This window comes from Vidua chalybeata, chromosome 9 (genome assembly GCF_026979565.1).
Source record: "Vidua chalybeata isolate OUT-0048 chromosome 9, bVidCha1 merged haplotype, whole genome shotgun sequence".
NCBI lineage: Eukaryota > Metazoa > Chordata > Aves > Passeriformes > Viduidae > Vidua > Vidua chalybeata.
Window position 1 is genome coordinate 15,392,627 of NC_071538.1, and position 22,548 is coordinate 15,415,174.

The window sequence follows — 22,548 nt, forward strand, 5'->3', positions numbered from 1 at the left end:
CCCAGTGTCCCATCTTCTAACAAAGAACATGCAAGCGAAGGCTTTCCATGCTGACCTCTTCACTCTTGCAGGTAAACCATTTTCATCTCCACCATATGTAGGCTTTCAGTGTATGAATACCTGCCAAGGTTCAGCTGGACTCTTGTCTCCCTTCCAGACAGGCTCCAGGGAACAAGCAGCTCTGCTTAGCCCGGCTTGTTTGTCACACATTCAGAGTAGAGCTCCATCTGGAAGGCACTTCCATGAATTGTAGCACTGCTGGCATGCACTACTCTCCCTCCTAGGACTCAAAGTGAAGGAGATGCAAGCTCTCTTTAGAAGGCTGATTCTGTTCCAGCTCCTGACCTTCTTTATACTGGATGTCTTGTCACCTTGGACTGTGCATTCCCCGATTCATTACCTTCCCCTGCAGCAGCTTTTGTTAGTACCACCCCGTGTGCAGCTTATGCATTTTTCATCAAAATATTTATCATTTCTGTTCTCTCTCCAAGGACTTTCTCCTCACTGGGACCAATTGTGGCAATGTCTAAACCAAAGAGATACAGAAAAATAAATTCCAATATTGCCTTGCTTGTAAACAAAACACCATTTTGGAGCTGTAGTACCAAAAAGCAAGGCTCTGTGTTTTTATGGTTTCCAAGAGGTTAATATTTCCAACACCTTTCCACTAGTATCAAAGCTAAAATATCATAATACCAGTTCTACTGCCTGTAGCACTTTGTGCAGGCAGTCTTACTTAAAGCATTCTGCATCCCGTGCTGACAGGCACTCTTACCACAAGGAAATTTTCCCCAGTTGCCCCTTGGAACAGCAACACAACAGTGAACATTTGCCCACTACAGCTGGAAAAAGATATAGCTCTGATTGCTATTTAGACTTCTCCACTCAACTCTAACATCCAAGAACCTGGAAAGGTTTCATCCATGCTGGACCCTTGTGATAAACGGATTGAAGGAATAGAGCACAGGATTAGCACGACAGATGAATACATTGCAGTGTTTTCCCATTGCAACATCCAACCTACCTCATCAAGGCACTAGATAATCTTGAAAAGACAGATCTTATTATACCTCACACCTGCTGGTTTCCTTAGGATAAAGGATTTGAAAGAGCTATTCCGGAGCTCTGGGCAGAAAAAATCTGAGCAGGTGGGAGTGCCAAAAAGAGTCACTTACTTTATTATCCAACTGAAATAACCACAAGAATAAACAGCTGTTAGAGAAGTCTATGGGGAAGGTGGTATTTTACTACTACAACACTGGGCTTCTAAGACAGCATGTAGAATGCATATATTTTAGGTTATCTTGCTTGATACTAAACAGACTTTAGTCACTAGCAGCTCAAGTTAAAATTAACAGCAAACGTTCACAATAATTACTTCTTGCTTCCAAAATTAGGGCAAATCTTTCCTTTTGCTCATTATCTGGGCACTGCATTTTAATAAGCATCACAACCATAGAGCCTTCCTGACATCATACTCTATATAATCAACACAAGACCAACAAGAGATCATAAGGACAACTACTTGTGGGACTTGTGAATAAGCATCATACACAGAAACCAGCTGTTGGAATGATCAATATTACAGGTTTTCAGTGCAAAACATGCTTTGTTTTGCATCTCAGACTAAGATCAAAAGGCAGCCCATCAACAGCCATTATGTGATTTTCCTTTTTCCACAGGAGAGAAAGTTAAGATACTTGTTGAATGTTCTCTTCCACAGGTACAGTAAGAAACACATGTACTCCCTACACGGACATGCTCTCTTCTGAACAGCTGCTGTTGCTACAGATTTATTAGCATGCACTTACATTCCACTTTCACACTCTTCTGTCTTACATTTTAAAATGTTGATTTTTCCAAGAATGACTTAATTGGGGCTATTACCTTATTTTTTTAGTGAGAGGAAGAATATAAGAACCTAAGGTGGTTGGATGGAACCTTCCTTGCACACAGAGTTTTTGCTTTTATAGCAGTAAGCACTGCGTTCCCCACAGTCATAGTTATCATACTCTGTACTCTCCAATCTCTGTTTTTCATTTAAGAACTTACTCTCCAGTTTTATCAAGCGGATATATTCTCCCACTTTCGCACAAGAAGGTACAGAAGACCACCATCTTAAGTGACTGTGTAAGCCATGGCATGCCAGTAAATGACAACAGGTCCCTAAGCTGTGGGCAGTCTCTTGGTTATGAGCAGATATAAAAGATAACTTTGCAAAAATAGTTAATGCCTCAGAAAGGCTTTCCAGACACCTTGCTCTTGCCCTTCCATTTTTTCCTTGGAAGCAAAGCACGTGCCATTATCAAGCAGCATTTCTGATTAATTTCCAGTAGTTAAGCAATGAGTTACTACTTCTTTCAGAAGGCCGTTCCACAACCTAACAGACTTCAAAGACTCTACAAATACACACCAGCAACAAACTTTATTAGTCAGCAGGAGACAGCAGCAGGACTGACATACCAGCTATGGAGAGCACATCTGTCAATAACAGGTTGCCACAGATGCTCTCAGAACAAGGCATCTTGAAAGAGATCCAGCCGTAAGAAAGGTCTTTTGAAATATCTGATGATAAAGACCTATTATTTTAATTTCCAGTGGTCACCAGTAGATGTTAAATCTGACAAGAAATATGTGTGGATTATTCTGAAAAGGTTTACAGTTACATAAATTATCTAAAGGAATTAAGGTCTTGTTTGCCTGTTACAAATGAATTAAATAAATTTCCATTAAATGCCTTTTACAATGAGCAAATGATTAATTTATAATTGTCGAGTTTCATGTCTTTTTTCTGCTTCTCTGAAAGACTTCTAGAACACTGCATACACAGTTCATTAATAAAAGTATTTTCTTTTGGCTGCCAGTCCTCTGCAATAATTTTATTATCTGAGAGTCACTAGGTCCATCCTCAAACTAGTTATTACCAAATAAACATTTGGAGAGCCAAATCAGGGCTCACTGTCACCTAATCAACTCCACTCTCTTGTTAGCTATTTTTTTATTAGTCATGCAATAATGGTCCCTATCAACAAGTTCCTCGAACATCAGTTTTGAAATTATGAGATTCATTAGCAGCCTTTGCACAAAATGTGGGGCTTGAATTGACAGTGCTGTGGAGATGCTGTAAATAAAGATGACATTCAAAAAAATCAAGTCAGAAGAGCCAAATCACCTTAAGTGACAGGAATAGTATGAAAGGTAATAAATAACTAGAATTTTTGCTGTAAGCCTGGCACATATTGCTTGGAAACACAGGGAGGGGAGAGGGAGAGATGAAGAGAAATTATGCTAGCCAGTGACCAACTGAATCAAGAAATGCAGCTATGATCCTAGAGTCCATTCAAACGTCTATCTCCAAAATTCATCAATTCATCAGGGCTTTGAAAAGGCCTTTGCAAGACTCCTTGTGTGCACATCCACATCCCATGGGCATGTTCAGAAAAGTCCCTGAAATCAAACAGGAGCAGGTGCAGAATAGGAGGAAGCACTGAGGCCAGGAGAATCAAAACCAAGACTGTCCCCCATGAAACTCATGCAGGGCTTTTACAGCAAGGGGAGGCTTAGTTGGCCACTTTCTGGTTAACTGGGACCTAAACTGGGACCTAAATAAAATAAACTATTTTATTTTCCCCAACAAAATAATCTGCTTCGAGATTTACAATATTTTAATTATACCTATGCTATATTTGCCTTTTCTTCCTCCATAATATCTAGTACAAGAACTTTACAGGACACGCATATCTTCCTTGGCAGCCTTCACTTTGCTCCTGCCATTTTCAGACTACCACTCTTTTTAGCCTAGGCCTGTGCCATGTTTCCCCCTGGTTTTACTGCCTACTGACACCATCAAAATCCCAGTGCTGTCAAAGCTTTCCAGCCATGGTTGTGGCCATGGGGGGCTGGGGCACATGGGAATGCCAGCCTTTCTGCAGGGATGTGAAAGGCAGCGCTGGTGGTTGCTGCCTCCCAGCTGGGACCGATGATCTGTTCCAACGGAGAGTCAAAACAGATTAGTTTAATCCACAGACAATTTAATCTAACCTGTCTGATTTCAAACTGGAAGAGAGAGGCAGAAGCAGTCATCTGGCCATCCCTGGCCTCAGCTGGGAGATGGCAACCCACAGGGACACCTCTCCAGCAAGACAGAAACCTGCCTGCATGAGCACATCCCTGCAAGAGAGTTAAACTAATCTGCTTGAACCTCATTTACCTATTGGAATAGGCTGAACGCTTTGACAGCAGAGCAGCACAAGGACAGCCTCACACACTTTTCATGACAATCTTCCAGGAAGCTCTAAGGTTTCACAGAGTGAGAAGCAACTTGTCTCAACACCCTCATCCCAAGAAAAAAAAGAGAAAATAATGCCCAAGACTCAATTATTCATTGTCATAACAGACAGAAGATACCAGTGGGTTGCCACAAGGCTCTGAATAAACGTCCACGTTTCTGAATATCTTCATGAGGGACTTCAGAAATGGAGCACATAAAATGGAGACAGCTACTACTGACAACAGAATTTCTTAGCTGAACATAATTTCCAGTACCAAAGTCAGAACTTACAAACTGTTAAATAAACTTGGAATAAATCAATTATGTGAGACAAGAAGCTCTCAGAAGTCTTTTACAGGATATAACCGCACAATTACAACTACAAGCTACTTGGCAATATAAACCCTGTGTTACAGCTTTTGCAGAATTCTGTAAATATACTCCTATTCTTGTTTATTTGACACTTAAAAGTTCACTTGTTTTTATCTGGAAGTCCTTCCCAAATCACAGGTGCTGCCTTTGGGCATTACAATACCACTGAAACTTGCTGCTAAGAATGTGAAAACACCCCATCCTGTTACAGATGTCATCTCATAGGACCTCATTTGAGAGGTAATATGCAGAAACAGCCATTTGCTGCAAAAGAAAAACGTTCTCAAGATTAAGAGGTCAGTACCTATTCAGACACAACGTTTTATGGGAGTGCACAGCTCCAAAGGGTTCAGCTTGGCATTAACAATGTGATATTTCATATAAAACTTTTCAAAGGTTGTATTTCTTGCTTCATAAACTTGTGGAATGAACCTGGATGTTAACCTTAGTGCATGGCAGTCTTCTGAGGGAACTTGCTATCATGGATACATTACACGGTTATGTGCCATTAGTTAATCATTTAAACAGAGATAAGAAATGGAAATTATGGCATTTGGGTCTGATACGTTCTAAAGATCTGCTGACTCTCCTGTTTGAAGGAGAGACCAACAACAGTTAAAAACTTTTCTTCACCTGAGAAAATTACTTCTTTGTCTTTCACTCACAGCCAAGAAAGTCTTTCTTGTTAAATATTATAAAAATAAACTATAAGAGCGGGACTAATGTTGTTACTGAATCCAGTCTTTAACAGCAAATAAATATAATATGCATAGAACCAGTAGTTTCACACCTGGATTAACATGATAGGTGCTCTATAGATACCAAAACTTAAGTAGCTGAAACAGTTTTTCAGATACCATGGCAGTCTAGGTTTTGGCAGCATGACACGTAACGGTGGTACAAGTAAAACAGTCTCTGTAAATTTTCTTGGTCTAATTGAAACTGATCACAAATTCTCCTCAATCTTCTGTATGCAGTGGGACTAAGAGACCACCTCTTTCCCCTTGGAGGATCCTTTTAGCCACACTGGTCAGTACCAGGGAAATAACTGGAGTTGCTAACACGATGAGAGGGCTCCTGAATTGACCCAACCAATACTGGGCAACCTGCTGTCAAGCAGCACAATGCACTCTATCCTTGTGAACACTATTTACATCCCAATAGCACAAGTCCACATGAGCTCAGATTTAGATTCTTTTAGGTGACAACCTGAACTTTGCAATGAGGCCACCATGAGTAGCTGGCTTAATGTTTCTCTTTTTAACAAGCACGAGACATGCCAAGACCCAATGAAAAGCAGACAGACTCAGGCTTCTTCACTCCTCTGTGCATCACTGCGTGTTAGGACACTTCCCTAAGCAGAGAAGCACGTGGAGTCTCACTGTGCTGGAGCTCCTGGCAAAGCCACAGTTACAGAGGTCCATGAATTGCCTGCCTCCCACAGCAAGTGCTATTGGGATTGCCTGTGTAGAAAGCTAAGAACAGGAGTAGGACTTCTGCAGTAGGATCACAGCAGTCTTTCTTCCCAGGGAGAGAGCAAAGGATGTTGGAACAGTTAATTAACATTAAATATGTAGAAGAAAGACCTGTCCTCTCTTGACCAGAGCCATGAAGAGAATAGTACAAATCCCAGGAGCAGCAGAGCACAGGGAGCTTTAATTCATTTACACAATCATGCAAACAGATTCAATTTCCACTCTGTAATTGTTTCAATTTTACAACAAATTGCAAGAAATTCTTCCTGGCAAAAAGATGCAAAAGCAATGAAGCCAAAGTACAGTGATTCAACTGATCTGTTTGTAACTAACCAAACATAAACAAGGATTAAACATAGCTAACTTCTGTTTACTATTCCAATGACAAAAATCACTTTTAGATGGATGTTTACAAAAAGGGCATATTGGTTCAGGCCTTCCGAGATCTAGCTCTCTGCAGAAATCATTTGTAACAGTCAAATGTTTACCATTTACAGCATTTCAAACAGGGTAACCCCAGGAACTGGAATGCAGCTGGCAGATGGTGAAAGAAATTAAGCTCATGACATGGTTCAGTAAACAGCAAATTATGTTATGCTAGAAGTGCTTGCCACCCCAGGACAACTGCTGCACTCAGAAACTTTCTAGGTGTGCTAGTTTTGGCTGGGATAGACTTAATTTTATTTATAGTAGCTTGTATTGGGCTGTGTTTTGGATTTGTGCTGAGCACAATGGTGATACCATGAGGATGTTTCAGTTCATGGTAAAACACAACACCAGGGCAGCAGTGAAACACTCCTAAACCTCCTCGACTTCTGTCAGCACAAAGCCAGCCAGCAAAACGTAACCTCTCAGGTTACCTTGAAACTGAAACCCACTGTGCAAGCAACTCTTCCTTGGTTCTTCTGTCTGCCCTCTTTACCAGGAGCCGCTCTCCTGTGGAGCCTGGCAGCATTCTCCAGGCAAATAACTACATGCCACAAGATTAGGAGTCTGGGATAGAGGCATAGGGGATTTGCATAGATCTAAAATGGAAATTGGAGATGGTATTTTCATTTAACCTACTTAAAAACAAAGGGAAATGAAACTGAATATATTTAGTGTCACTTGGATATGACTGCATGCTCTGGATTACAAGGGAGTGAAAAAAAGACTGCTTGTAAAGCATTGAAGGACCAGTTGCAATTAACTAGTTTTCCAGTTCTGGAAATCAAAACTGAATGTCCCATTTGGAAAGCCCCAGGAGAAGGGACTGATAACATACTTTGTATTTGAGCTACCTTTTTCTCCCAAAGAACCAATATACTTTTCCCTGCCCCTTGAAGACCCTTTTTCCCCGCTTTTCCATATCTTCCCATTGGATGGAAACTGCTGGAAAACAGACTGAGGGCATCCTTTGGTGAACAGGCAACCAGAGACAAACATCATCACCTTTCCCGACACCCTTGAAATGCAGAACATACAAGGAGTCTCATGGAAGGACATCATGGACTTCTGCACTCCTGCCATCAGCTTGTTGCTACATTCTCACATGCTGGCATCCTTCCTACTTATATTTTATATAACCTCCCTATTTAAAATGTTCTGTAATTCTCAACATTACCACTGAATAATATATTTATTAATTTGTTAGTGCCACTAACTGTCCCTGAGGCTTTTCTTGAGAATGTGTGTCAGCTTATTGATTCTAGCCTTCCCCCTCCCTGCACTGCTTTCCTCCTCTGCCAAGCAGAAACATACTTCTGTGCTGCTTCAGGTCATAATTGGAAAAAAGATAGAAATGTTCAATATGACTCATACATAATTCAGCTTATCAGCTACCCAGGAGAAATGAGAAGAGAAGGTATACGCATGTCTATTTCTTCTACTATCAACAGGAGAAATAATTTCCAGTTACACAAAGTATACATAGTTTGGTCACAACAGGATCTGCAGTTAGAAGGGAAAAATGAGAGACATGGAAGCAAAGAATAAAAGGGCAGTAGGGAACCAAATTGTTAAAGGAGATTCACTTATGTGAGAATTCCTGATTCCCCAGGAAGACTGGACTCATGCTTCTCTCTTAATAATAAGAATGAAGTAAGTTGGCAATTAGAAAGGATAATCTGCTTCTGATCTGTAAAACATCGCAGAAATCTGAATAAAATAAAGCTCCAGCTTAGCTAGCTACAAAGACATCTAGTAAGGAGCCTGCTAAACCCTAACTGTGACTTCTGGATTTAATGTTAAGGCCTATGTTCTAAAGGCAAATTGTGAGAAGGAGCATTGAAACTTACTGTTATAAAGGATTTTTAATGTAAAAATCAATACATGCTGTGTATTTAGCAGCATGTAACCACAAGGACGTCTATGATAAGCTTTGTCATGCACCAGGGACTACTGCATTAGTCAAATTCTTGAAAGGAAGTGCAGAATGCCTGTATCATTCAAACTGTCACCTGAGACCAATTACGGAAATTATTTTAACCCCAAAAGCAGAGGGAAAAATCCAGTCCTAGTTGACAGTCTTGAGAGTACCAAGGGTTCCACATGAAATGTGTCATTTTCAAATACCCCTACAAAATTAATGTTAGAAAAGTGATGGCATAGCACAGAACTTGGGCACTTAACACAATTTTTTGGAAGCCATTGAGAGTAAACAACCACAATCAGGGCAATATCTACTTCACCAAAGTGTAAGCAAAAGAATATTAATAGTAATTAAAAAAAAAATCATCTTCACAAGATGCAGAAACATTATAATCCCTATCAGACAATGCAGAAAAATAAGATAACATGACTGAAAAATTACAGAGCTGTCTGTAGAAAAGGGAAATGTAAAACATATTTTCTTAAATACAAATACATCATAACAGAACCAATCTTCTTTGTCAGTTAAGCCAACATAAAAGGCACATGTAGCTCTTCATCCTCGCAGTCAAGCTCACAACTCTATATGCACGAGCACATACAAATTGTTAGGCAGCAAATGTTTCTTAATTTTGCCCATTACAACAGTGCCCAGCAAGGGGTCGATACTCTTCAGTTTGAGTGGAAAACACAGCCCCCCCCAGCCCGCAGATCATTCTTGACCTGATGGGATCATGTTCAACTATCATTACTCCCAATTAAACGAATTTTCCAAATAGAAAAGCAGGCTCAGTGCTTGACTGCTATAGACTTTTGCTTCGGCAGCTGTTAAATTGTGTGCTTGCATGTCTTTTCCTGTCTGTGGTGTTTCCTGACATTCCCTATTTATCTGGTGGTCTGCAAGTTCTACCTCATCAGGAAATCAGCAGGAGCACCATGGAGTTAAGAAATACTGTTGTGCTCCTTGATGCAAGGCATGTCTCTGTGGGCCTTTGAACACTTAACAGAGAGCAAATAAATTATTAGCGTGTGTGTGCATGTGCATACATATCCAAGATACATAAAGGCAACTACAACCAAAGGGAACAGGAATGTGCGTGGAAGAGTGGTATTCAAGCATCCAGTATCACAAAAATCCAGTTTCAGGAAACATTTAAATGTAGATCTGCATATTAACTGCTGAAAGAGCTCCACTGAGCTTTATGCACTCACATACACTGCTGCAAAGGCAAGAAGTAACAAAAATAATGTCATTTTTGTCCCCCAATAATTTTCAAGTCTGTAGCACTTATTACCCTATTCTTAATAATACTATTACTGGAGAGCAAGCTCATCTTTAAGATGCCCCACCTCCAGAAACAAGATACACAATCACATCAGGTATTGAATGATTTCTATGATTCCCATCACCACGGTGCCTGAGCACATTACAGTTGTTTAATGTATTCTTTGTCACAGAGCAGAAAGGAAAATATGATTACCTCTGTGCTATAAATGGGGATGGGAAAACAAGGAACAATAGGCAACTTGTCATGTGTGGCTGGCACACTCACCACTGGGATAACCACTCTCCTCTGATTCAAAATCCTACAACAATAAATACTTTCCAGTCTAGTTTTTCCATTACTTAGAAGTTTCTACATCATTCTATAAACCACAATCAATTTGCCTAAGCCTTTTCTTGCTTGTAAGGGGTAAAAATGCAAGGGGTAAAAATCCATTCAGCCAAATGCCCCAGATTTCTAATATCTCAGTACATTTAAAAATTCCTATATAAAAACAAATGATAGAACACATTTATGTGATGGAAAAACCCCACCTTTCCTTAAAAGCAGAAAATAATCCTGACGATTCAATATTAAAAAAAAAAAAATCAAGTGTTCACAAGCCTGTTTATATCTAATAAACTGTTTTTCCACAAACATTTAGCAGAAATAATACAGCAAGCAAAATAAAACCTGCTCGTATAGCAGACAAGGAGGAAAATCTATTCCTTAACAGGACAGACACAATTAAAAGTTGTGACTACAGTGAAAAACAAACACAACTAAATTTCACATCACATTAAAAACCTGAAGAGCAACCTGAAAATCTATGTGCTGATTTAATCCAGAAGGTGCAGCAACACAGATTAAGTTTCTGATTGTCAGATACAATACTTGGATACCCTGAAGATGGGTATTATATGAAAGCAAATAGATGAGAAAAATATACAAATGTCTCTGTAGATAGCCCTCCAAGTCAGAAATGACACCTCTCAATCAGACAACAAAAACACTCTAAAGACAGCTCAGAACCTGCAATCCTTCCATGATTGTCTCAAAAATATGATGTTCTATTATAGGAGAAATTATAGCAACTGCTGCAGGAAGAACACAGCTTTACCCAATCAAGCCAGAATCACCACGTCGTTTAAATGAAGTACATCAACATGTAGCTGCCAAAGCTACATCTCCTGCCACTTAAGGAATGCAAAAACTTCCCCCTTACCTTCTAACACTGTTAACTTGGCACTGGTGTTTATCTCCCCCACACTGTTGGTGGCTGTGCACTCATAGATAGCCTCATCTCGATGGACACGCAGGGGCTGTATCCGCAGAACTGATCCTGATCCATCATCAAACTCGATAACCTTTGAAAAGGAAAAGAAAGCACTTCATTACTGGTATCTTCTGCAACAAACACTGAAAGTCAAAACAATCTAGGGGTTGAAGAACAAAAACCAAAACAAAACAAGCCCTGTAAGCCCTAAAATACCATACCATGAGTTAAGTGTTCCAAATGCAGTAGCACAAAAATTTCAGTGTCAAGAACGTATTTGTCCTCTGAGGAGGCCAGAACAAATGAAGATCCAATGAGGTTCTTTATGGATCAATTAAGGTTGACAAATTATCAACCTGGTAATAAAGATGTGAATCTGATGATTTAAAACATCTGAGCCATATTTGCACTAATGATTTTACTAATCACTGATTACAATTTAGTGCCAACTTTCACCTTGATGGAAGAGGAGAATGATATACTCTTGTGGGATTGCAGGGAAACAGTAACAAAACTTGAATAAAACCTTGAGCACCTACAGCACATGCTAACTCCAGCAGAGTGAGGGGTTTTCATGTTCCTCAGCACTGGGTACTTTGCAACTCTGGCATAATCAACAATGATGTAATTACACTTCCTTCCCCAGCATAAATTAAGTCTTTAATAAATCATTGTCTTCCCATCCATCCTGCTAAACTGCAAAATGCATTACTCTGATTTATACATGGAAGAAAAAGGTATTTATTAGTTTGTAGCTGGATCACTATATGATATTTTCTAACTGCAAGGCTGTGAAGGCACAGCCTCAAGCCACTATTAATGCCAAACTCACCCTTCTCCTATCACAGAGTACAGCAAACGTTGGAAATACTACCTGATGTGCAGACGGTGACAGCATGAGGGAAAGGCAGATGCCACCCACTCCTGTCTCTTGGGAACTGAGGGGGAGATGAAGAGACTAAAAGGATCCTTCATTCCAGACACAGATGTCAACCTAGGGCTGCTACCCCCATGCAAAACTTTCACCCTATTTTCAAGGGCCTGTTTAGGAGCACTTCCCACAGCGTAAAGATGAAAAGAGAGAAAACAGGAAGGAGGAAAACAATGCACCACAAGACTCTGCAGTGACAGGAGAAATAGGAAGAAATCAAAAGGTAACCAAGACCACTAAAAAATCTGTTATTCCTCATGCTGGAAGGAATAGCCCTTCTGTTTCAAGAAGAAACCCCTAATACAGTCAGGTAAAGAAACAGAAATATGAATATCACCATAATACACTTCAAAGAATTAATTTTTTAAAAACACTTATATTGAAATTAAACATGAAACTGTGACGATATACTAAATCTTTACAAAGGGCAGAGCTACTGCTAAATTTTAAAACAAGACGAAGTCAGCTACAGAGATTAATTCACTTCAGTGATAAGGACTAAAAAGCTAAGAGATGAAACTGCAGAAATCTCTTTTGCCCTCGCTATCCTTTGAACAAACACTGTGTGATAGGAACAGAGCTACAACTACTAAGGGCCAGACAGATGCTGAGGCCAAAATGTTGTTAATTTGCTAACGATAGATACCTCTTCTGTGTTACAAGCTAGCATGTGTACATCAGATTTGGTTTTCTTCTCCATTTAAACTTAATTCCAAATTTTCCCTAATTAAGACTAATAATGAAGTAAAATTAATAGATATTTAGGAAAAAAATAATCACTACCTCCTGACACAAGCTATGCATCCAAACTGATGTGAACAAAGGTATGAAATTGTTCATATAAATGCATATAATATGGCATAGCCCTCTGGTAAGCCACACCAAGCACCAAATTCACTATAAAGCTTGTGTCTACTTAAAAATTAGAATGTTTAAATAGTTACTATGCAACAAAACCTTTACCAGGGAAAAATAACCATGTAAAACAAGATTAAAATTGATTACTTTAATCAAGGTTTTCTGCTCACATATGAATTCATGATTAAAATTGGTGAGTTGAATCAATCCATTCTGGGCAGCAAAGTCATCTTGTGCTCCAGTCAGGAAAGCAAAAACATCAAAGACAGAGGATTAGAGGAAAGGCAGCAGAATTGTAGAAGGGTCACATTTGCAAGGGCAGTTTTAGAGAGGGGAGCCCAACACCAAAAAGGAAAGCGGAGAAAAAGGTGGAGAAAGTCAGTGAAAATGCATTTGCTATGTAAAATATGAACCAAATTGGACCCCTTTTCAAAGATGTTTCTGATACCTGCTCTTCTCCCTTCCTTTCTCTCCTACTTTAGCTCACAGGGATGTCAATTAACCCTTCACCATTCCCCTTCCAAGCACCTTTGTGGGAGGGATGGCAGTAGCCATCATTTAGAAAGATTTCCAATAGTGTTTTGGCATCTCACTTTTGAATTCGACTGGGGATAGCAGGTCAAAGAGGTGCCTTATAAATTCTGACAATGAAAAGAGAAAAATACTGCTAGATGCAGCTCTTATCTGCCATCCAATTCTCTGTAAGCCCCAGTCTCCCATCTGAAGGAGGATGTCCTGCTGGTGTGTTTCCAGCATCATGCTCAAAGGACACCACCTGCTCTACAGATTGCATTGCTGCAGGGAAGGAAACTTGCTTTACACTAAAGCTTTACACTCTGTATTGTAGTGACAAAGAGATACCCAGGTTGCAGTGATAATTACTGTGCAATTAAGATCTGTGAGGATTAGACTGATCACCAAATTTTCGGGTTTGGGCTTTTTTTTTTGGCTTTCCCCCCCCCCCCCCCCCTTTTGGTAATTACCTCAAACCGCTGAGAACTGACTTTCTTCCCCTTCTTCATCCACGTGATACGAGGTTTGGGCTCTCCTGTTGCCTGACACACAAAAGAGGCCACTCCTCCAGAAATCCCAATCTGATCTTCAGGAGCCTTCATAAACGTTGGCTTGCCTGGAAAAATAACCATATCACCCCCATGAGGACATAACATCAGATAAGCATGGAATGTGTCATGTTAATCTAAATTATAAGATAACTGGTGCTCTTACTACAACTCCAAGTTGAATAGCCTCAGCCACACAAATTCAGTGCAGACTGCAACATGACAAGGACAGTTTCTGCTTGAGTACCTTTTTCTCCTGAAACGAATAAAGTCCATCTGGCTTGCCTATAAATGAGGGCAATAGAAGGCTCCCCCCTGCCCCCTGGGCATGCATTCAGGTATATGACAATTTGGAACCATTTTACAGCTTATTTTTTAATAAATGGATTTTTGCAGATTCATACTATGCTCATAGCACTGGAAATTACAGAACAGCTGACACACCAAACCTACAAAATGTACCATATCTTGACATTAGTTTAACTGAGAGCTGTTAACACATCCATAAAAATTAACAGATACAGTTTTCAGTATACAAATAACAACCTTTAGTTTCATTTTAAATGTGGACTGACATAAAAATACTAGTTTAAGTATCTGGAAACCTGCAGAGGCTAGCCTATGCTTGTTAAGAAACTAATCACTAGAAATGAAAGTCAGCAAAGCAACCAAAATGGCATTCAGGCATAAAAGACTTGGCAGAAATGAAAAAAAAAAAAAAAAGTATAATATAACACTTAAATAATCAATTAAGAATCTCATGAAAATAGAGCTGTGTCTTCAAGATTTACATAACAGATTCAGATGGATAAAACTACGTATCCAGGCTGGATGGTTGTATTATATTCTTCTGTACTTGCTGTATGGGAAAATTTTGCACTATGTGATCCAAGGATCATCTTGATCCTCGTGAGAAGCATTTGATTTTTATTCCTATAAAGCACTAAAACATTTAACTCCACAGGGAGAGTTAACAGAGTCCACTCATGATGCCATTCCACACACAGGTCACACTATGGCCATGTTTCAAATACATTTCTTATCAACCACCTCAAAGACGAACCTGACCTATAAACAGGTCAGAGACAGCTGCTGGCACGTAGAAAGGAGCCTGAGTAAAAGAAGAAACCTGTTCAACCCCAAGATAACAAACCAATTACCCCAGCAGAGCTGCTGGTGGTTCCACACCTTCACATTCCACACACATCCATGAGTGTGTCCTTGAGGGAGAGGGGCATGACATCTGTCAGCCCAGGTGCTTTGACCTCTAGACAAACTGAGAGCTGAATTTCCCTGATCTAGGAGGGATACAAACTCAGCGATCCCAAAAGATGACAGCCTTTAAATTTATTTTTCTGACATATGAGAGATTTAAATTCTCTGGGTGCAGTTGCAGTTACAGCTGAACCAGGCAGGCAGTGGCAGCTCCTGAAGAGGGCAGGGGCAAGTGCTCTGCTCCTCACCCCTTTCACCAGCCCTCCCTGCCTCCAGATACTGACACCTGAATCCTACAAGGAGCCCCAGCATCATCAAAGCCTCTGTGGAACAGATCTGGGCTCCTAATCTGGCACAAAGATGTTTTTTTCTTCTTTTCCAAGCAGGGCATGGAGAGCAGTGGCTCAGGGCAGGATGAGGCAGAGCCCAGGAGACAGTGCCTTTCTCTCAGCAACTGTGGAGCACAATTTCACCCCTGAACTGCAGTCCTGGGAGACTTGGCTGAAACTGTGGCACCTCCTCAACCCTAGTTTCACCTTCTGGTTTAGCCCACATTAACTGCTTACTGAGCCCTGTCCATCCTTGGTGAAGGGAGCCCCCAGGACTGTGCTCAAACCCCAGGAAATACCTTTTAAGACATGATGGCTGCTGTCTAAAGGCTTTGGCACATTGTCCTGACATGAACAGCAAGCAATTATTAAGTCTGCTTGCTTAACTGATGCTGATTCCACATATTTACTCATCTATAATCATGTCTATTTCTACTTAGTTTGTATTTACATATATCTCTGTTTATTCACTTCTCATCTATTCCAGAGAAATGTTAATTTACCATTCAGGCTGCTAGTGATGGCATTGTGATTGACTGTTTTGCTATGCAGTGTGCTGAGCTGATGCCTTGTATTGCACTTCAGCAGCTGATTTGGTTTTCTGATTTTCTGTTATTTACTCTGTGATCTTAGTAAAGTAGTGTAATTTTTTTTCAAATGGCAAATACAGCAGAATCCAAAAACTTTTGTCCTTGAAGAATACAATGCAATTTTATCTCTGACTTTATACTTACTCCCCAGCACATACACTGAGGACTTACTTTACTTTTGTACATTTAAAAAAGATCAATACTATTAAAACCAGAACAAAAGGAAACTGAACATTCACGTGCAGTAAAAGCTAAAAAAGCTGCTGCCTTGATTTTACATTGTTGCAATGAACCTTTTTCCCCTGCACATTTGAGCGACACTGATTTCTGGAAACAATCTAAATCCTCCAAGACTAGTCACAGAAGTACACCTGTATATAAACCAAATTCTCAGTCTGAGAAAAGGTATTTCTACAAAGGCATTTTAAACATTTCTATGCCCTGAAATTTTGAAGGAAGGAAAGTACTAATTAAGCAAACCCATAATCCTGAGTCCTGGCCCCAGGACAATAGTCAGGCATGAGTATATTTTTATACTGATTGGTAACTCTTACAGCAAATCCGAATACTCATCTCAGTGAGAGCTAAAACAAGCACAACAGAGCATCCACTCAACTCTTGGTATCTGTGAAAAATGCATGTTAAGTGGACTAGACAACCTTCACACCTCCCCTCCAACCAACATCTCTGTAACTTTACTGCCCAGAGCAAGCTGCCACGAGACTATCACTAGTTACCTCCAAGGGGCAACACTGTGGATTGGGCCAGACCATGATACAAGCTATCTTTTTTAGTCCATTTTTGAGCATTTGCACTCTTAGGGTAGTGCTAGAAACAGTCATAAAAAATAAGGATGTATTGAAAATACAGATTAACCTACACATTGTCCTTTCCCTCTCCTTAAATTCAAAATGAGCAGTGTTCATAGAAGATTATTCATGTATCAAGTTTTAATTTAACTGTTTGTTGCTCAAACATGCTACATATAAATACAAGGAATTGTATTATTTAGCAGTGAAAACATATCCTTTCCCTGGTAACCTATGGACCAAAGCTGAAGATTTTCTGTTGAAAGCTTAAGGGGTCGGGGGAAAGGAAAAGAGCCATTGTAGTTCAAAGACAAATCTCTGAACTATCAGCTTGAGGGAACCTCCCGAGCAAGTCTTGGATGACAGCAGGGAGAGGTGCTGATGGCTGGGTGCCTACCTTTACTTACTCCATCACATGGAGTAACAACTCCAGACTGGCATAGTTCCCCTAAGTCCAAAATACTCCAGTCTTTCTCTCCCTGGCCTCTGTTTCGTGACAGATCCCTGGAGCACATTCAGGCCTCACACTCTGAACTAATTCTTGCTCCTCACTTCAAAACCAAGTTCCTGTTACACCAGGAATAGAAGCGCTCTCATTTCTATTCACTCACAAGCTTCAGGCAGGAGAATGGGAAAACTTTCACCTTCTTGGCCAAAATTTTCCCTGTTTAGTCTTTGCTCAAAATGAAATTATTCTAGAAAGCTTATGGGAACAACACAGTTCTGAGGAGGAAGACTGTAAAAAACAGTGTATTTCTTTTCTCTTGTAAGAAACTGACTTCATCTTATTTGGCTGGGGGTGGAAAAATAACAACTTGCTCAGACATGCTCTCCATTGAGAAATTAAAACCAAAAAACAACATTTCAGAAGAAAAGGACTTTCCTTTCACATTTGGTAGTGTTGAAAAAGCCACTTGCCGAGCAAGCACAGATTTGTGGATAATCCTATAAAGTGAATCCCAGAGAGGGCCTCATGGCATGGACGAGATGCTTGCAGAGATTTAGGCACACACTGCTCTACTGAGCTATCCTGGAAAAATAGCAGAAAACTCATGCAGTGTCCTGAGCTGAGTGTGTGAAGGGTTCAAAAGAAAAGCTCCTTTGAATTATATTCTAAAAGGTCAGCAAGAACGTGCAAAGAAAGCCAGAGACAGTCAGGTATGCTCTAACCAGTATGGCTGTTGTCTGCCCTTCCCTGCAAAACAGTGTGATGGGTTTGGGAGGGGAACCTGAAGCCCTCAAAGACAGAACCTCAGGTTTCCTGGAGAGCCACGGACACATTTCCTGCAGGGCACCTCAGAGCCAGACACAGCCATGAAGATGCCTCTCTCACCTTATGTTATATATAAAATCACTGCTGCTCCCTGCTATTCTGGAAGATTTGTTGTGAAACAATTCTTATAAATCAGAAAACCATCTCAGCACACCTGTTTTAAAATCTGCCCTACCGAATATCTGTAGCAGAAGAGTAAAATTTCAGTTCCCTTTTCCAGGTTTTCCTTTCTTTAGCAGGTAAGTTCAGTCACTTCACCAGATGCGCTGTTTTTAGGCTCTGCAGCTTCTTAGTGAACTCAAAGGACTTTCCCAGGGAGAAAAGTATCTCTTGTCAGATTTCCTTCGAGGCTGAGGACAGAGGTGTAGCCTCTCTCTAACTTGGCAAGGTGTCTTTTATGTGAACCATGGTCTTTGAGAAGTAACATACAATCTGCATTACCTGACTTGAATACTAGCCAGATCCTTGAAAAATAATGCTGGGTCCTGGGTATTTAGCACAGATGCTTGCATTTTGATAATCATTAAGCACACAATTGTCACATTAAATATGTTTCCTTGTAATTCTGTAAAAGCCAAAAATTTCAAGTGTCTGAAACATAATATATGCCAATATAAATATACATAATATACACAAATGTTAACTTGTTTTATTTCAAAGATCCATCATTTGCTTAAAATAAATGAGAAAATTAAATGGAATCCAGATGAATTTTCAGTATTTAGCACCCACATCAAATATTCCTCATTCAAAAATTTTAATTCAGGGCCTGGCAACATAATGTTCCTTCTGTTCTTGTGGATGCCATTTTTCCAAAGGATCAGACACAGGTTTGAGGGAAAAGGTATTATTGAACATGTCTGCAATTAAGTAAGTGTTCTATCAACACTCACTTGCTGTGAGAGATTTTAAAGTAAAAATCTCTGTCCTCATGATATAAGTCCTCACTACTCTAAATAGATGGGCAGCCAAAAATAAGACTTGTATTGTAGGAGAGGGAAGCTTATATTTTTATCTGAAAGCTTTTATGACTTGAGCTAAATTAAGATTGGAAGCAGACTCCTCTGTGAACAAAAAAAATTACAGTTGCAATACAAGATGAACTGGATAAGGACATACAATAGGCATAGGAAATCTTACTTAGGTGCCCAGCCTAAATGAATATTAAGAAATTACTGACACTGGAATGAGCAGATCACAATGAAAGCAATCCCTGAGCCTGCAAATTGTGAAATTCAGGTTTAAATCCCTGCCTTTAACCTTCCCTGTCACATACACAAAGGCACAACTGTGCCTCACCTTCCTCTGTAAAACTAACCTGCTGTTCTCACATGGCTGCTGTCAAGACGAATATGCGAAAAATGATGATGTGGCTCCATTATAACACTGGGAAGAAACCAACAATGACACAGACTTCCTCATGTTCAGGACTGACTTTGAAGTGGAAATGAAGTGGTCTAGAAGACAAAGGTGGTCCATGCTTTTATATACAGCTGAAGTATTTCTCCTTCTCGGTTTCCTTTATGATCCTGGATGATTGGTATCTGTGCATGGATGGATGCCTCCTGGAGATGCCTCTGGAGAAAGCTAATGGGTGATTCTTCTCCTAAGCATCCATTGCAGGGCAGGAGACAAGTCAGTGGGCTTTCCAGCTATCCTGATGGTTAATGTCCTCATGCTTTCCTTGCAACATACCCACCACTGTTTAAATGTAGTTCCTGCCCCTTTGTTATTAGCAGGAATACTGTTTGGCAAAATACAATTTTTCAAAGTTGTACTTTTTATTCTTAGATAATTTATAGGTAGGAAGAGTCTGTTTGAGCCTTGTAATAACATTTCTTTAACAACAGCTTAGTAAAGCCTCTGTGGGCCGCAGTGAGCACAATCCTAATTCGTTCCTTATTTCTCCTATTTTGGTTTTATTTCACTAAGATGACAGCACTTCGTAAATGAAACTTCTGTTCTTTATTGTTTGGTGCAAAGTACTTATTAAATAAATGCAAATGTATGTGATTGGGTGTTGCATGCTCAGATACTTCCACAATTTTCTTTTTATCCAGGATATGGATCATAACCCTTTCTCCCATACGCTTTAAAAAAAACCTTAACAGCACCCCAATCACAGAAAATGGCACTCCAAATTCAACATATTCGTCAGATCAATCTAAATTACAGGTTACCTCATGTTACCTGCATATTTCCTCTTTTTTTTTAAGATCTTATTCTGTTTTAATGCTTAAGAGATTCCTAACAGCTAGGACAAATGATTCTGCTATTTCAATCCAATTTTAGTGGTTGAGTTTTCCAGCTTCAAGTGTGAATGCCCATGATAATCAAATCTACAAACATTATCTCGGAGCAAGTTGCATTTCTCCTTGCCGCCTTCTCCTGACTTCCATGAAGTTACTCAGAGATAACTTCTGAGTTTGTACAAAATGAAATCAAATAAAGTGAATGAAAGTGAATGATTAATATCCAAAATTCCAAGAAGTAGATCTTTTAACATGTTCAATGACCTCTGTAACTTTCAGTAAAAAACACATTACAAAAATAACAAAAGCAGTCATCCAGCAGAAGCTGTGCTTCTCCCTTAACACCAGCAGGAAACACACTCAACTAAGATTCAAGGCACTCATTTCAGCAGGCAGGACCCACTATGTTTTATTTATCTGGAATAAGCTTAACTAAAGGAGAATGCAAGGATACATGTCAGGTTAAACATATACTTTTATCAGTATTTGTAATGACTTAAGCTCAGAAATTCTGACAATCTTCAACTCCTGCTTCTTCACCATCTTAGCAAAGAGGCTCTTTCCTGAGCATAAACCCAATCTAAAGGCAAAGCCTTTGACAGGGCTGAGGTGTCTCTGCAGACACACAGCACGAATTCCCACACCCAGAGAGGCATTTTCAAGCCCTCTTTTTCCTTTTGCCAACACAGGATTTATACTCACAAGTTTAAGTAAAAATCAAGTATTTTTAAATTTCTTCTTGAAGAAACATCTTAAAATCTCCTGTGCCCTGTGTACTTCTAGTTCATGCCTGGACAGTTACATACACATCAACCTTCACCAACAGAAACTCAGCCTTCCCTGTTAAGTGCTGATGTTTGGATAAACCTGCTTATTCCACAGCAATATGGGTTAAAAGCCATTAGCTCACTCAAGTGTAAAGGCCATGATTACTGGATATTAATAAAATACAGCAACAGCCTGTCATCACAGTATTGCACTTTAGTAAATTTCTAATTGTCTCTTTATGAATCATGGAAATTGTTGACAACATTTAAACTCCTAAAATTAACTGACGATACTGAACCAGAATTGTCTCAGGCAGCCATCACACGAGAATGCTGTGCAAGACACATTCTGGGTGCTCATTTATTTGTGGTGTTTTATGCAGACAACTTAGACCTTAACGCAGTGGGGAGGTGGTTTTTCTCCATATCACATCTGCAGGGGGCCTACAGATTTTGCACACAGGGTGGCAAATTTTCTCCGTTATTTTTCCAGGCTGTTGTAATTGCAATGTCTTTCTCAAAGTGCCTGGCTAGCTATCAGTGTGAGCTGCTTTACATCTTAGTAAGAAAATCCCTAACTCTGGCTAATCCCTGGGCTTTGACTGACTCTCATCCATGGGAAGGGGGTGGGGGGGAAATAAATAAATCTCTCTACTATGACATCATTCTTACTTGCTTCCAATACCTGAAATAACACATAATCAAAAAAAGAAAAGTATTCCAAGAAGCATAAAGCAGTCCTCCATACAACTGAGGAATACTGATTAAAAACAAAGCAGAAAGAAAAGAAGCCCAGTAAAACATCATTCTAGAACTTGAGGTTGCCTTCATTTCCCATCTTCTGCTTTTACGTTTCCCTAGAGCACTCACAGCTTGTGTGTGCAGCCTTTTACATATTTTGGGGAAAAGCCAGAGCTATATATGGGTTCAGCTTTAACTTCCCAGCATTTACACTAAGCATTACACAGAGCAGAAAAACAGAGGAGAGCAGAAAAGCACTGCTCTAACAGCAGACCTTCCAGCAGTCTCACAGAATGGTTTTCTGCTTTAATTTAAAACTGAAACCTGAAGTCAAATTTCCACCTGGTAATAGCTTAAAGGTACTTCCAATTAACTTGGTAATACACACTTTCTGAGTTAATAAATTTTTCAGCCTCTGTGTTTAATACAATTAAGCATTTGGGCCTTTGGCCTTAGACCTTATTCAGCCTGAAAAAGGACTGCAGGGAGACAGTCTCCAATTATCACCATTTACACAACATTCACTTAAGGGCTTTCAAATGCATACATATAGAACATTCATTTAATCACACACAAAAATCAGTACCTGAACTCAGGCTATATCTCTCTTGCACACAATATGTACAAGGGACAAAACCCCCATCTAAGGGGTGCTAAAATCAAGTCATCACCACACTGCCTAATGCAGCACAGAACAGCTGTGCCTGCTCCTAGC

General features: G+C 39.8%; 1 protein-coding gene across 6 annotated transcripts in view; it reads right to left on the reverse strand.

Annotated features, from left to right (window-relative positions):
- Positions 1 to 22,548, reverse strand: part of PTPRF (protein tyrosine phosphatase receptor type F) — a 376,315-nt gene that overhangs the window by 180,349 nt on the left and 173,418 nt on the right. For all 6 annotated transcript variants that reach the window (XM_053950041.1, XM_053950040.1, XM_053950039.1 and 3 more), the window contains exons 4-5: positions 13,780 to 13,925; positions 10,957 to 11,098 (exon numbers count right to left, since the gene is read on the reverse strand). In XM_053950041.1, coding sequence (XP_053806016.1) covers positions 10,957 to 11,098; positions 13,780 to 13,925 — 288 coding nt within the window. The remainder of the gene's footprint in view (positions 1 to 10,956; positions 11,099 to 13,779; positions 13,926 to 22,548) is intronic.